The following is a 16,242-nucleotide window of genomic DNA, read 5'->3' as shown; positions in this document are numbered from 1 at the left end:
TCAAAATCCACATGTGAACTAAACAATATGATCTTTTTTTCTTTGAAATTACGAAAACAATGTTTCTTATTGCCCTGCAACAAACTGGTGACCTGTTCAGGGTGTACCCCACCTTTGCCCAACAGTAATGGGCTTGCCTCCAGCAGCTACAAGACCCCGCAAGTTCAATGGGTTATGAAGATGGATGGATGGATGGATGGATGGATGGATGGATGGATGGATGGATGGATGGATGGATGGATGGATGGATGGATGGATGGATGGATGGATGGATGGATGGATGGATGGATGGATGGATGGATGGATGGATGGATGGATGGATGGATAATACATATAAATGTCTGACACCTAATTTGCTTCTTGAATGTGATAGAGGGTTTAAACCCCAATACAAACAAAATCTTTCTTTTTATGTTCTATATGCATTAACATATAAAACACAAATGCAACATTTTAATTATTCTACTGCTTTGCAAAAGATTATATGCAAAACATGTTCATCTTTAAGGTACTGAACTGGTTCATAACTATAATAAAGTTATACTCCGAGCCAATTGTATTTCTAGGAAAACCCAAATACAATTGTGTGCATTTACTTGAATTGAATTGTCATGGGTCTGAAAGGTTATGATATAAAAAAATAATAATAATAAAATAAAGGAAAAGAACTTTAGAGGCATTTTAAGGTTACATCATCCTTTTTGTCAGCAATTTTAAAAATAATTTTGCAATTGCTTTTGTTTTTTCAACACCACTCATGTCCTTATGTGAGCCCCTTTAAAAGACAAGGTGCTGTCAATTTGTCATGTTGTTAATCAGGGCAAATAACATGCTGAAAGTTTCTGGCTATGTCCTGTTCATCTCAGTGCAACAGAAATGAATTTGTCTTGTTTAGAAAGTGCCAACTGGAACACTTAACCCTGTAAAACCCAGGGGGAATTAAGATAACTTCCAAACCCTTTGATTAAATCCACAAAGAAATCTCAATATCATTTTTATGAGATATAGTTTATATTATACTTTGGGCGGTTAGAAAAGTTTTTGTTCACAGCAATGTTAGACCAATGTCTTAAATTTGATCCAGACCTTTTCAACATGGTGGGATTGTAATATAAAGAAATCGTTTTTGACTAATTTTGCATTCCATACTTATAGCAGGTAGAATCTTTTTTCTTTTTGATGAACAACAATGATTGAGTACTTTTCACTCCAAAGTTTTGAAAACTAGCAAAACTTTTCCCGCCCAAAGTATTTTGAGATTTCTTAGAAGCAGCTATTTTGAAATGACCAGGGCAAGTCCCTCTACTGCCCCTGGTGGAATGATAATCCACTACAGGACAGAAAACATGGGCACAGTTAAATACAATTGGATTTTAAGGAAGGTTTTGATTATGCAAATGAGGTAGAGGTTTTGAAAATATGTGTATCAAATAAGGTTATATAGTTAACTATTTTAACCGGCCAAATGTTCTATGACATTTTCAGCTCATGCAGTGCAATAAGGTTAAAACCCTGGTTAGGGTTAAAATTGCTCCCATCAGTGATACTTTTGTTCTGGAGTTGACACATTTCACTTGTAAACGCTGCTAGGGCCCTGTAGGCCAACCATAAGCTCTGCCAAAGATTTAGAGGAGAGACCGGTACTGTCCTGGAGTTAGCCATTGCTCTGTCTCTGCAGTCCACATCAGACTATAAAAACAAAGCTTTACTGTTCACCCTTAAGCCTCTTTCAGCTCGCATTTTGTCTCTGAAGTGAGATTTAGAGAGAAATCCTTCTCGCACCCCGAGTTAACGGATGTCTTTTGAGAGTTTTATTATTCTGTTAGTTCATTTGGCACCCTGCTCTGCCTGTGCTGCCATAAACACTGCTATAAAGGGATCAGTGAGGCTGGCCTCTCTAAAGTTCATAAAAAGATCTGTGTCACTAATAATGTCACTGATTTATGAGAAATTGTCCTTTGTAAATTAGCCTATCCAGCTAGGAGTCTTCTAGAGATCAACTTTGTTCATCTCTCCTGCTCTACAACTTTGGCAATCATCCTGAACTCATTCCCATTATTGGTTGGTTGGTTGTCATGGTTTGTGTTCACAAGTGCAGTATTTAGCTGTTATTTTTGTTAAGATGGAGTGCATTATAGCATTACTGTTATTTTTTTTTGTTTTCCTGATGTAACATTTGTTCTAAAAACCCAAGTGACACGTGGAAGATGTGCAGATGTACAAAGAAGACTTTGCTGATTTTTCATATACAAGTAAAAATCCAAAACAATGTTTGGAAAGAAGAACAATGCAATTAACTTGTTTTTTCAGCCGAAAAGAGACTGGGTACACATTTTGGAAAGACTATTGTTTCTTCGTGCATAATTGCTACACATCCAATATTTGTCTCAGAGTAGACAACACATGTTCACAATGTGTTGCACAACAAAACATAAAATGACAAAGCAAAACGCATTTTGCTGATTTTTCTAGTTACCACGGTTGTTTTTGCCTCTGCAAAATTGTAATGTTCTTCCTGTCCTTATCTGACCCCAAATAATCAATTTCAATTCATTTTGCTTAATTTTACAAAGTAAAACTTTGTAGAATATCAGTCATTAAACAGAGGAAATGAACATCAATCCAGCAGATTCCTTTGTGATGGGCATAGACAAAGAAATAAACTGTTCAGAAATGGTGAATGATGTTTCTGCTCTAGGAAGAAAGAGTCACTGCATTCTTACTCAGCGAGCCAACTTGCTATGTCAGCGTTAGTCTTTGCATTATTGCACGTAACCTGCTGCTTTGTGAAATCAGGAAGCGCCACTGAGCCAGTCAGCTGAGAACAAAGAGCTATTACAAAGAATGGACTAAAAAGAGGCCGGCAGAGAGAAGACCAAATGTATAGTGTGCTATAGGGAGGTGGATTTAATTTACAGCAAAGAGTCATACATACATGTTAGTATGTACAAAGAACATCAACGAAATATGTATTACAGTCAAATGTTCAGACACACTCGTAGGTTTCCAGATTTTTGACTGGTAATGCAAATGGTATTGTAGACAAATACCAGATCTCTGTACTGTGTTCAAATTTCGTCACTTTGCTTCCATGCAAACATATATTTATTTAAGCCTTTGTCAAAACTGCCCTTATAACTGGATGCTGGCTGGATACAGACTGTCTGTGGCTGAAAAATAGGCAAAGTTGTGCGTCCGTCGCAGGTGGCCCGCACAAAATATCAAAGTCATAGGTCCATCTGTGAGCCTTAGGGCAAAAATGTTCATGCACATTTTTTATATTGACATGCCCTAGGCGAGGTTACAGGTCAAATGGAACACTTAAACAACAAATCCTGCGCACTGTGCTAGAGGGCCAATAGTGCTGTTCAAGTGATAAGTGCTAGAAATTATAAAATTAGACAATCAGAAGATAGTTAATGTGGACATCCTATGGGCATCCTACAGGCACTTACGTATGACCTGCAGACCCCCTACATGCAGTTTGGCGTAAGGACACTCTATGACAGCATCACTCATTCGTCATGCAACTCACTTTTCTTACGAATTCTTCACGATACATGTCCTACACACACAACAATAGTGCAGTCCATTTCATGATTACCATTAAGCTACAATACGAACCTCAAGTGTACTTCAATACACACTTGTGATAAACTCTCTACGACCCTCCACAGGCCCAGACAACTCAACTATCCGGGTTAGCCCCTCATCGATACATGTGACCAAGGCTTTAGCCCATATTTACCACTTTTAACAAAAGTTGCAACACTGCTGTGTTAAAAGTATGCACTAAAAACAACAAGTTTTAATGATTGAAACAAAAAAAGCTAATTAAATTGTTGCAGATACCCAAATCTGGGGGTGGTTTCCTGACCCCACTGAAAGATTTTTTTTTTTTACCAAATGCCTTTTTACTTTACAAGAGTTAAAGCAGATCAAGAAAGTGAAAAAGAAATGCAAACATGCCAGATAATGATTGATAATAAACCCCTCAAATGACACTTTTAATTGAAACAATTAACCGGTGTAGCCTGTTTTATAGTAAAGCTTCACATGTTCTACTTTGTGATGTAACACTTTCTTTGGTGGGTGCCTGCTTTTCCTCCTCACAGCTCATCACTTCAGGAGAGAAGTGATAGAGAGGCCCACTACTCTCAAGTGCAAATCAAAGATAGCACTTCTTGATCAGATAATGAAGAGAGTGTGAAAATATGGTGAGCAGGAGAGATGGACTGAAAAGGAGAACAGGAGAGGGATTTTCATGTGAAGAATATGACCGTGTCCCCCTGATTGCATGTGGGACTGCTTCATGTGGGTTTCAGATGAGGTGTGATTTTTTTTTTTTTCTCCACAGGCTATAGCAGGAAAACGAATATTGATGAATGTATAACTCTGTATTGTAATTACATATTTATTAGCAGTTGTTCATGCTTTAGTTTTAAATAACTTCATGTTACACAAGCAGAAAAGGGGAATTGTAACATTTTTCAGCAGGAAAAGGATTTCATTCTGTGTGAAGAACAAAAAGACTTACTGCTCTCCATCACAGACACAATGTGCAGCAAAAACTCACACTGTGTCAGCACTGAGATAAAGCAATAACGCTTGCATTTGGATTGTTTCCTGGCTTTTTTTTATTTTTTTTAGAAGAGACAGCGAGAAGGTAATATTTGTGCGGAATGAATCTGAAAATAGAGCGTTTCCTCCATTTTTTTTCACATATTCAATAAGCTTCAGGCTGCATCTTGCTTATAATACCACCCTCCCTGCAATGATCCCTCATCTTTTGCATCGCCTCCTCACCATACTGCCTTGATTTCAAGAGCTGAACTATTCTGCAACATTTGTTGATGTGGATCTGCAAGTAAATGCTGCAGAATTGTGCTCCTCTTGGAATTGCTCTTCGCTGGACACCAGGAGAGGAATCCTTCATCATCAGCTACACACCATCAGCTGAAAGATTACTATTTATATTCTTGTGGGAGAAGTTTGATTTTCTTGTGGAATACAATGTATATTTAAAAAAAACATCTGAATCAAAACAATCTCAAGTCATTTTCACACATTAAAAAAAGTGCATTTTTATTTCTGTTCAAAAATGTGACATCAGATCGTTTGCTAACTTTGGTTTGCATTTTACATTTAAATTCCATTTAAATGTTATTTTTTGACTAGCTTTTTGGCTGCAATTTTTACCAAATGTAAAAGTTTGTTTTGATCAATAATGTTGTATATTTGCACTTTTTAATGGTCAGCATTCAATTTTGAGGTTGTATAAGCTGTTGTGCATCACAACACTCAGTGAAATACTGTAAGTTGTCTCTCAGGCAATGGTGGTTTCTGACATGCCTACTTTTAGGCTGTGATACATGATCAGCATTGATTCTACAGTTTTCCATCTAAATTTTTTTCAACTGGGTCATGTGTTGTCTAAAAAACGGATGTTTTTATTTTATTTTCTGTTACTTAAAAGTGAAAATGTAGGATAAGTGAAAAGGTTTTTGGTCATTCTTATTTAGAAAAAAGCATGACAGACTGTGAGAAAGTTCACAACATTTCTTGACAAGTAACTAGAATTATGTCTGTTTATCTATGTTCAGATATTTTTTGTAAAAAGGTTATTTTGCTTTTCAATTCTTCTTTTTTCTTCTTGTTTCTTTCCTAAAACCAAATGTGAATTCCACAACTACAATTGTAAAGATGGGTAAGAGCTGTGGAGGCCTAATGCATCTATTGATTGATTGATTGCAAAAGAACAATGGGTTGATCTTGTTTTGTTTTGTTTCTTTTTTTCACTATTGCCGTCAGCCAATGATCATCTTGGTTTTGTTACTTAGTTGACATGCAGAGTGACCAATCGAACATCCTCTAGCACGCATTATTTATATATATATATGGTAGATATTTCAGTCCTACCATACAGTAGTCCTTTCAAAAGTAGCTTATACGTGCCTGAAACGAATGGGCACCCCTGGGTTAAAGAGGTGAAAAAGAAATACGATGTCACTTCCCTATAGAGAATGTGCACTTTTTAAAAAGTGAGCTTTCTTACAGCAGTCAGAGAAGCAGGCAGAGCAGACATTTCAGCAGGAAAGTCAGCAGGCAGGCAGACAGCTTCCCTCTACATGCATGCCGTGCATCATAGTTTCTCTGGTGCTGTTAAGGTCCAGTGATTATGAAGCATAAGATCCTACCATCCAATCTGTTGCCTCTGTGACTCCAGGCTTTCTATAGCCCTCTGAGCTTTGCACACAGAGATGCTTTGGGTGACTTCCAGAATTCTTCAACCTTGGGCTAAAACTTACGACAGAGTTTTAGGGCCAGTTTACAAAGGTTTTTGTTTTTATTAGGACTTTAAAGTCCTAAATTTACGAGAAAAAAAATCATCACTGTTAAATTACTAGAAAAAGGTTAGTAAGTTTACATGTTTTAAAGTCATACATTTTTCAACTTTAACACATGTAAATTCACGAGAAAAAAGTCATAAATTAATGAGAAAAAACACCAAAGTTGTCTATTTATCGGAACCTAGCTTGAAGATGAATGATGCGGACCATTTTGTGAAGTTTTATTTCTTGATACACTTCAACAACAAAGAAATTCTGAACCTTTTGGAGACTCAAATTAAATTATTGTTAGTATTGCCGGCTTTCCGGGGTTCTGTGTCGGTAAAGCAGTATTTCCTATGTAAAATAAGGAGCTCAGAGACAAGTTTGGGTGAAGAGGACCACTACTTTATTCTGCCCTTTCCATTCACAGTCCCGCAAGTCCATTCGCCACCTTGCTTCAGATAACCGTCATGCGCGCAAGGAACACCAATGGGGAATGAAAATAGTGTTACATATGTTCCTGCCGCTAAATGACGCAGACTTGGAGGAGATCTTGTCTTTCGTGGAGGAAGAATGGATTGGAAGTAGACAGCTGCAGGGATACCGGTGGCTTCATCGACGGGCTGCAGTGATCCTGCAAGCCCCCCATCAATGAATGAAACATTCATAAACCGTAACTCAAACAAAGGAGCTCTAACATTATCAATACACATTCAACTTACCTGTTTAATTAAGTTTAGTCTGTCTGCTCTGCTGCTGCGCAGCATTCATTTGCTGCACTTTCTGCACACTTTGACTTTAAATATTGTAAAATATGTATATTTTTTTGGTGATCCTAAAACTCTGTCGTTAAAAACTTTATAGTTTGATGAGAAACCAAACAGTCAGTTGGGTCTTCATTTACATCTACTGTACACATTTGTTAATATGTATTCTTTCTGAACTTTGGAAAGAGGAGAGAAACATTTCATTTTCTTTGCATGAATATTTTAGAGAGAGCGCACATCCCAGGTGCCATTTTACTTGAAATTATATTTGGCTCTTTTTATTTATTACTGCATTTGTTAGCTCAGACGTCCATGATCAAGTCCTTCTTGTTGTTGACCATCAGTACCCTGGACCTGTCTGGTGGACCAAGTGGTTTGAGGTAAATCCTGCTGCCTTTTACCCAAGTGTTCAGAACCTGCATACGCTTACTGAGAAGCCTGGCATGTTTGGCATCCTTTCAGAGTCATCCTTTGAAAGCTAGCTAGTGTTTTTTATTTAAAAAAACATGATGAGTATCGCTGGTTTATCCGTCTCCTTTCTCCTGGGTGGCAGATATTGATGGTATTTAGATCCTTTAGACATGAGAAATGATTGATTCTCATCTTCGTTCCCAGGTTCTAGGCTAATACCGCTAGCAATGCTAGTGCTCCATGAATGGATACAACGTATGTTGGATGTCGTCATCGTTGTCACTTGTTGCTTGGTTCTTCTTAGGGGCCATGGTCAGCTCTCTTTTGGAGATAATCAACTTTTAAGTCACTGGAAGATCGCTGTGAGAGCAGCCGACAGGCTCATGCATCCACTCGGTAACCCAGATTGTGTTTTTTTGGTTTCATCCTCAGTGCAGCATCACTGCAGCAGCTTGTTTTTCCAATACAAATTTCCAGGCAATCATCTGGACTTTTATTTGCTTTTCTTTTATTTCCTGTAGCTTTTTATTCTTCTCTTTTTCACTCAGGCTACGGTGAAGCATCTGGACAAGTTTTACAAACTGCTGAAAGAAGCTGATTTGTTGCCTTTGTAGTTGTCACAGTTTTTGATGATGGCTTTTGTGAAACTGTTTTAGAGATCTGTCTTGAGGCTCAGACACACCTGCACAGAGTTGTGGGCCATAGAATATAAGCACTTCTCTCTGATTCAGGGATTCATTTTACCTGACTAAATGACTTGAATAACCACAAAAAATAATATGGTAGAATCTTTTTTCCACTTGTTCTAGCCTTTTGTTTTTTTACCTCTTTTACATCACATTTATAAAATCAGCAACGTTTTAGAAAATTACATAGAAAGTGCATTAAAAGGCATTTATATTCACGGGAGGAATGACAGTTTTTAGAAAAGTTAACTTAGTGGTGGAATTCAACCTATGTGGTGTTGCCTGTACGTAGGATGAAAACTACTGTCCTTGAAGAATCAATAGCAGCTTTTGATTTGCAGACCGTGCTTTTCCGTTTCCCAGTTAACATCTGCAGGCTTCATTCACGTTAGACAGGCTGTCCCGCTGCGCTCAGTTTGCTGTTTCCAACTGCTGCTGCTGCGTCCAACGGTGCATGTCTGTGATGTGTGCGCATTCCAACAGCCATCCCAGCCGCGTGTGTCCCTCTTCAGATGACACATGGCAAAGCGTTGTACAGCGCCAGCATGGCCTTAAGGAAACAAAGCTCAACCAGACAGATTGCAGCAGGGCACCACAATGCACGAAAAAGAAACAACCCCACAGTTCAACGAAGGTCGGGGCGCAGGCATCATTAGGTTGACAGAGTCTAAAACAGGGTCTACTGGGGTGGGGGAAGTGAGTGACGGTTTTTGACTCAAGGACATGTTGGTATCAGAGGTTAATGATGGAGGCAGCCTTGGTACGCCGCAGGCGTTGTCACTTATCATACTGATACAGAAAGGTTGTGGGTGTTTGTGTTTTCCTGCTGTCTGCATGAGTTTGTGTCCAAATTCTACAGTGGATTTAAAAGGTCCATTTGTTTGAACATGGAAGAAAAAAGCATTTTGAAGAATTTGAGGCACTCTGTTCAACCTATAGGCATATTTGTAGCAGACCTTTACAATTGTGGGATGGTGAGACTGACAGTTTAATTTGCCAAACAATCTCTTATACACGCATAAAAAAAAGTTCATGTCCGCATGTGTAGTGTGTATGACACGTGCGTGTCAAACCATTTTTGTCCTAACATCTCGATTTGATCAGTGCAGTTTTGGTTTCCGGCGCTTTCGTGTTCCCCACAGTTTCATTTATCACAAACACCAATGGAGAACCACAAAGACACTTATTGCTTCAAGGTGAATCCCCTCAAATGGCTCTGTTTGTGTTACAATGTTAAATCGATGAGCTCAGTGACAGCCACCACCAATGGATATCTCACCAGGCAGCAGACCTTTGCATTTCCCTTTGACTTTAAAGAGCTTTAAAGCCTGAAGTGGTGCTATTAAAAAAGTGGCTGCAGTCAGTCCCAGAAGCATTGTAGTCTACTAAAGTCAACAGTTTAAAGTTTATTGCTTTTTTTCTTCTTCTTTTTACTTTCGAGACTTTATTTTTTAACATAACTTCTAAGAAGTGAACAATCAATGTTTTTCATTTATTGCTTAATCTGTCAACATATTATTCCAGAATATAACACATTTCAAAAGAATTTAAATATAATTGAAAGATGATTTTAAGAAATATTTTAGGGCCTTCTTTCCAGCTTTGTTGTGGAAGAATAAACAGTCTCAACAGTACTAAACAAGTTAACATAAGCAAAATGAAACCAAACCAATAAATTCTTCTACAAGGTACAACTGTTGTACCTTTGAGTACATTTATCATCTCATTTGGGCTCATCTGTTCTTTTCTTGCTCAGAACAGGAACCAGCAAGCTCCAGTCTTAATCAAACCACCTTTTACATCAACAGAGTAATGGCTCTGCCAATGTAATTTAACCTGTTCACCTCTACACACCAGCTGAAGTGTGTAACATATTGAGCACAGAGTGTTACTAAAAGAAAAAGAGCCATTTGTGTATTTGAGTTAGCTGACAAAAAAAGGCCATTGTAGCTGCGGCTAAGATGCTGCTCACCCAAGCCTTTTGTGTGTGCATGTGTGTCTGTGTGTGAGAACTTTGCACGTGTGAGGACATTTTTTAGCGATAAATTTACCCTAATAACTACATCACTTTAGAAGGCTTTAGTACCAAGATTTAGGGTTAGGGCTGAGCAGTACTTGTGATGCTGAAGGTATAACATGTGTCAATGTAATACTACCCTATGACAAAAAAATGTATGTCCGGGTGTTTTTTCATTTTATTTTATTTTTTGACAGTTTTATGTATTTAGAAGCAAAATAAATAAAGAAAACTGTGGTACCTGTCTAAATGCACATGTATCTTGCATTGTCTGCAGTCCACATTTAACATGTTATTTTTAAGACTATTAGCAGTTGTCAATTTTGTTTGTGTTTTGGTAGATTTATGTTTAAAAAAAAAACATTTGATGGCATCTGATTGCAAACTTGACACAGTTTCTATCTTTGTTGGGTGAAGAACCGCCTGATTTCTTAAATTTGAATGCTACGCAATGACTACGGGTGCATGTGATGTATCACAAACACTACCTAACATTCTTCAACCCATCATCTTAACCTCCATTGATGTTTTAAAAGAGCCAATTATGTGGTAACATCCAACCTAAGATTAGCTAAAAATCCCAAAACTCGGAAAGCCACGATTCAGCATTTCTTTGTAAACTTGTCGAAATGACTTGGCATACCCCACACTATGAAACAGAGTACAAAACTACCAGATAATGAAAATTTATATATTTTTTTTTATTATTTGTATTACTATTATTACTATTGTAGTTTTTTTTTAATAAATTTTGATTTTAAACAAAAGAAAATCAACAGAAAGTAAGTGAACTGAATGAAAGTTATGGGCTGTGGGTGAAAAGGGAGCCCAGCTCTGTCATCAGTCAGATGGGTTTTATACAGAATGGTGGAGGGCCCAGATGGTGAGAGCAAGTTTTGGTGTTCACTGGTTTGCCGACTGACCTAGAAGCTCCTCTAGAGGTAACTGATGAACTGAGCAGAGTTTATCTCTGTACAACAGCTCAGGTCTGGTTCTTAATATTTGAGGTCCAAGTCTCCTTAATCCAAACCCACATGTAGCGCTCCAACGCAGAAGAAGTCCATCCAAGTCGGCGAGAGTCAAATCCGAATAACAAAAGTCTCACCAATATATGAATTAAATAAATAATAGTAGCAGTAAGCTGGCCTCACATTCGGACAAGGCTGGCAAGCGGAGAATGAAAACTGGATGGGAGAGATGGAGCAGAAAACGGATACTGGTCACTTTAGATCCAGCATAGGGCTGGTTGATGGCTTAAAAACAGGCGACCGACTGGCACCAATATGAGGGAAAAGTAAAGGTTAAATTGCTCATGAACAGATGGAACTAATGAGCCAGATTACCTGCAGCAGGTGAGCTGGAGCTGACAGGCGTGGGCTGGAGACAAACCCAGAAAATGATCTGGGTCACAAACTTACTGATAAACTCATGAATGATAATATTAGTTCAGGTTCAAAGAGTAAACTTTTTTCTTTTATCTTTAGTAAATCACTTAAAAGAGAAATTTAAAGTTAAATGTTTTTAATAAGTTTTCACAATAAACAATCTGCATGATAAACATTTTTAAATTAAATGTCATTTTTTTTATTGTCAAATAATGCCAATAATTACCTTTTTCAGTTTATCGTAAAATTCCTAGCCATAACACTGGGTCTATTTTTGAGTATCTTTTAACATTTTGCCATGTTTGTCCCCTACAGCATGCCGTCCAGGCTTTTACAAAGCTTACGCTGGAAATATCAAGTGTTCAAAGTGTCCGCCGCACAGTTTCAGTTATGGAGAAGGGTCCTTCATCTGCCGCTGTGAGAAAGGATTCTTCCGAGCCGAGAAAGACCCTCCAACCATGGCTTGCACGCGTAAGTATTCATTTCCTATTGTGTTTTGGTTTTTTTTTACCTTTCATTTTGATTTCTGCGAGTTCTTTTTGCTTTCCGAAATGTTTTTTTTTTTTTAAGGAAATCGGGAAAGGCAGACACTATGGGACATCACTCATTGAATGATGACTTTTGCCCATCATTTCAACTAAAAGTAATTTGACATGAAGTGATATTGGATCTCATCATCCAATCAGCGATTCCCTATAAAAACTACCTTTTTCATTTTCTCTTTGTTTTTCATTTTTCTAGAATTTCATTTTGTTTTTCTGGAATTTACTCTTGTGTTCTGAAGCGCTTTTTTGTTTTTTACATTTTGGTTTCTGGGGAAAAAAAATCTTGTTTTCTAAAATATAATACTGATATCAAAGAATTTGTTAGCTTTTTTATTTGTTGTACTGATCTTTTAAATGTTTTTGCATTGAGCGATTTGTTTATGTGCTTTGCACTTCAGGGCCACCATAGTTTATGGCAAGGTAATGTTGTAATCTATTTTTGATATGCAGAATTCTAGCAGAGTAATTATCTTTTATAATAAGCTTGAATTGTGTATTGCTGTTTTATAATAAGAATAAAATAAATATCCAGTCCCTGATGAGGATAAAACATTGGATAACGATCAAATCTCAAACAATGTGATCAGCCCCAATTTCCGATCACTTGATCATATCGGGACAACCCTAAATATACATGTACATAACTATCTGACATTTTTTATGAATGTTGCTTAAAATAAACAACTGCAGGTCAGACTAAAAGGCAAAATCAAAAAAAGTTTGAGAGTAAAACTGACATTCATCAATGTCAGTACTATTGCTGAAACAGCAATAGTCTTTTTTTTTATCAGGGGCTTATTTAACTTCAATTATTTTACTTTTAAGTTCATTCTAAAAATGTCTTGTTTTGAACCAGGCAGTCTCACCAAATTATAACTTTGTCTGGAGAACTCTTTGATTTCTCCAGGAGTCGATGTGCCCTTAATCCAGATGTGTCTTTGGGACTTACTTGTGTGAAACAGAACATTAGGAAATCTCTGGATGAATTACACGGCTTTTGTTCGGCTGCCTCGCCGTCACCAGTGGTTCACTGACTGTCATTATGACTTTGTATTTGCATTAAATTACAGTTTAACCAGACTAATCCTCCTTTAATTAAAAAGCAATTTACCTGTCACCGAGATAGACGGGGGTTGAGGCTGAGAGCTATCTACAATGGAAGACTTTTTTTGTCTTTCATGTCGAGACAAAAGCCAAGTCAGTGTTGCTGTAGGTTTGTGGCTTCTTTGCAGAGTTTGTTGGTTTTTTGTGTGTTTTGTTTTAAACATAAACCTGAGCAATCAAAACTGCTGCGTTATTCTTTGAATTTGTGCATTTGAATCATATTCAAATATATTAAATGTCATAATGCTGTTTTCATGATCTCATTTCCAGCTCTTATTTGAAAGACAACTTGGGTGGCTGTTTGACATTTTTTGCTAAACTTGAGTAAAAGCCTCATCAAACAGATTTGGATAAAAGAATCATATTGTTTAGAAGCAGCTATTAAGCTTTGGAGAGCTTTTAGTTGTGTGGAAGTGAACCTTTAACACATCTCACCTGCCTGAATTTATGAAGATTTTGTTTACCTCTCCTGCCACAAGCAGATTCCAACTCTTCAAGGCTGCTTTGACTCTGAACACAGTGTACATGGGTGGAGGGTAGTGTGTCAAATTTGCTTTTGCAAGACTTGCATGAGTAATGTAAACTATTTGTTTGAAGTGTAAGTCAGAAAGAAAGACGAAACGAAGTTTAAAGGCTGAGAGCCTCTGGGATTTGAGAGGAAGAAAGAGGAGATGTCACGGGTGGAGAGAAAGGTGAGAGTAAAGTGTAAGGGCTGGATGGAGGAGACATTGAAGAGAAAGAAAGACGAGCACCGATACCAATCTGCCCCCCAGAGGAGAATGAGGGCTGATTGATGGCAGTGGGGCTGTTCTGCAGGAGGGGAGGTGGGTGGATTTGTTGGAGAGAATGGAGGAGGTGAGATGACGGCCGATAGGTGAAGGAAGAGATAAAGAGGGAGGATGGACGCACACTGACAGCAGCGGCTGAGCTGTAGGAGGAGCTATGCTGTCTGTTGAGATTTTTAGCTGGAAGAGAACCGGGGGGGGGGGGGGGGGGGGTACAACCCATTGTCCTGGAAGACAGTGTGCTTGGCAGAACGGGAGTGTTCAAATCCCTCTGGCCCTTTAACTCCACCCCTGTTGACAGCTGACTGCCCACCTTAGCACAGTACTGACCCTGACACACAAACACACACACAGGGAGCAACAAAAGAAACAACAACTTGGACCGCCCACTGCTGCAGAGATGGAAAATAAAGTTATATGTTTTGAATTTTAAAGAACCTAGAAAGAACCTATATATTGTTTTGTTACTGTTTTAGTACTGATTTTACAAATCCTTTCTTTAAACTGCAATAAAAGACTTGACTTTCTAAAGATTAATCAAACTATCTGAGTTAGTCAGGAGAAGATTTTAGACTTGATTAACCTGAAGCTACAAACTTCAATGCTTAATCGGGGAGCCAAAAAACGTAATTTTTTTCCCCTTAAATCCCAATAATATAAGATGAATGTAGAGTATTAATTATCCTAACATCTACAAAATCTCAGAAACAGTTCTGTTTATTTGAAATCCTAGGATGTGATGGTGCAATAAAGAGATTTGGCATTAAAAATGTATCTAGAATAATTGATCAATGCTCAAACAAAGTGTAACAACAGGAATTTCTTTGAGAGAATGCCTTAAGGTTGGAAAAGATGAGCTTCTACATACAATGGAAGTGAATGAGTTCATTTTTAATCAGCATACACAAACTTGTAAAACTGAGGCAACCACAGGGATAGGCATTGACAGAAAACAATAGAGCAGTCTCAGAAAAGGTCAAATTAAAGTCGTAGAAGCTGGTTCAAGGCATATTTTAAGGAGAGCGCAGTCGTGTCTTGGAGTGTCTTTAGGTTTACAGCCATCTCAAGGGTTGTTAGAAAAGGAAGCTATGTTTTTTGGGCATATGGTAGTGTTCATGAATTATTCTTGAGGATAATGTAAGTTCCATGCACTTATGACATACAGGTGGTGGTGTTTTACGGTGCCCTTCCGTTCTAGTAGCTTGAAAAGCATGAGCCACAGCTGCCCTCACAGCTACGGGCTGCTTGTGGGAAGAAAATGGGCAAACTTGTATGAAACACACAAGGAGCACACAATTATCATGTGAAAAGCGTTCATGGGCCCCTTGCGCAATCTTCAGGGATTGGCAGAGAGTTTGAAAATTGAAAAATCTATGACACGCCTGCTTCTCACCTACTTCCCTCTTAATTGGTTAATTGTTTTCCTGTTTCTCTTTATTTCTCCTTATTTCTTTCTTTAGTATAATATATTATATCTTCTGTCATTTTCTGCCGCTTAACTCCTTCTACAATTTTTCAGCTATTTTAACCATTCAACTATTGAAATGTTCAGCTCTTTCAGCTTTTTCCATCTATGACTTTTGGTCCTTCAAATTCTTGAACTTTTCAAGATACTCCAGGATTTCCAGTATTTTTGCCTCCATTGAAATACATGGGGAACCCTTGAAAACCTTTGCTTCTTTCTGTGGTGCAGAAGCTCGCTGGTTCGACACCCACTGCTCGCGTTTTTCACAAAAATACGTTATTGTGCTGTTTTCACTTTATTTATGGTCACCTTTGTTCATTTCTTTTTTTATTTATTCATTTAGTCTTTGCCAATTATTACCCTTTAAGCTTCATTTTCATTCATACAGCATTCAACCCTGCATTTTCTTCTGGAAAAGCAGCTTCTTCTAGTTACCCTTGCGTTTTATATAAATGTTTTTATATAAGTGTTCATGGCTCGTAGCATGCCAGTAGATAAAAAGTACATGAAGGTTTTCAAAAAGCTCAGCGAGTGGTTAACAACCTTAACTTAAGGGGTCAAATTCAAAACATTTTTGTTTGAATCTTAGAAACAAAAATGTAATGGCAAGACTATTTGAAGTGGTAAATAACTCAAAAATCAATTGTCAACTGAAAAACCTAAGAGATTCCTTTGTGAAAAATAATTCAAAGAATTAAATGTGTCTAACTAACTTGTTGTCATTTCAGAATATTAAAAAAATAAC

The 16,242-nt window shown here is 37.7% G+C and overlaps 1 protein-coding gene across 2 annotated transcripts in view; it reads left to right on the top strand.

Annotated features, from left to right (window-relative positions):
- Nucleotides 1-16,242, top strand: part of epha6 (EPH receptor A6) — a 205,255-nt gene that overhangs the window by 95,859 nt on the left and 93,154 nt on the right. The window contains exons 1-2 of one of the 2 annotated variants that reach the window (XM_020713238.2): nt 11,596-11,663; nt 11,914-12,069. In XM_020713238.2, coding sequence (XP_020568897.1) covers nt 11,642-11,663; nt 11,914-12,069 — 178 coding nt within the window. In that variant the 5' untranslated portion in view covers nt 11,596-11,641. Of the gene's footprint in view, nt 1-11,595; nt 11,664-11,913; nt 12,070-16,242 lie in introns of those variants that run through there. The other variant, XM_023951152.1, reaches the window with a different exon arrangement.

The sequence above is a fragment of the Oryzias latipes genome, chromosome 21 (assembly GCF_002234675.1).
Source record: "Oryzias latipes chromosome 21, ASM223467v1".
NCBI classification, from domain to species: domain Eukaryota; kingdom Metazoa; phylum Chordata; class Actinopteri; order Beloniformes; family Adrianichthyidae; genus Oryzias; species Oryzias latipes.
This window is presented reverse-complemented; position numbering and strand designations above follow the sequence as displayed.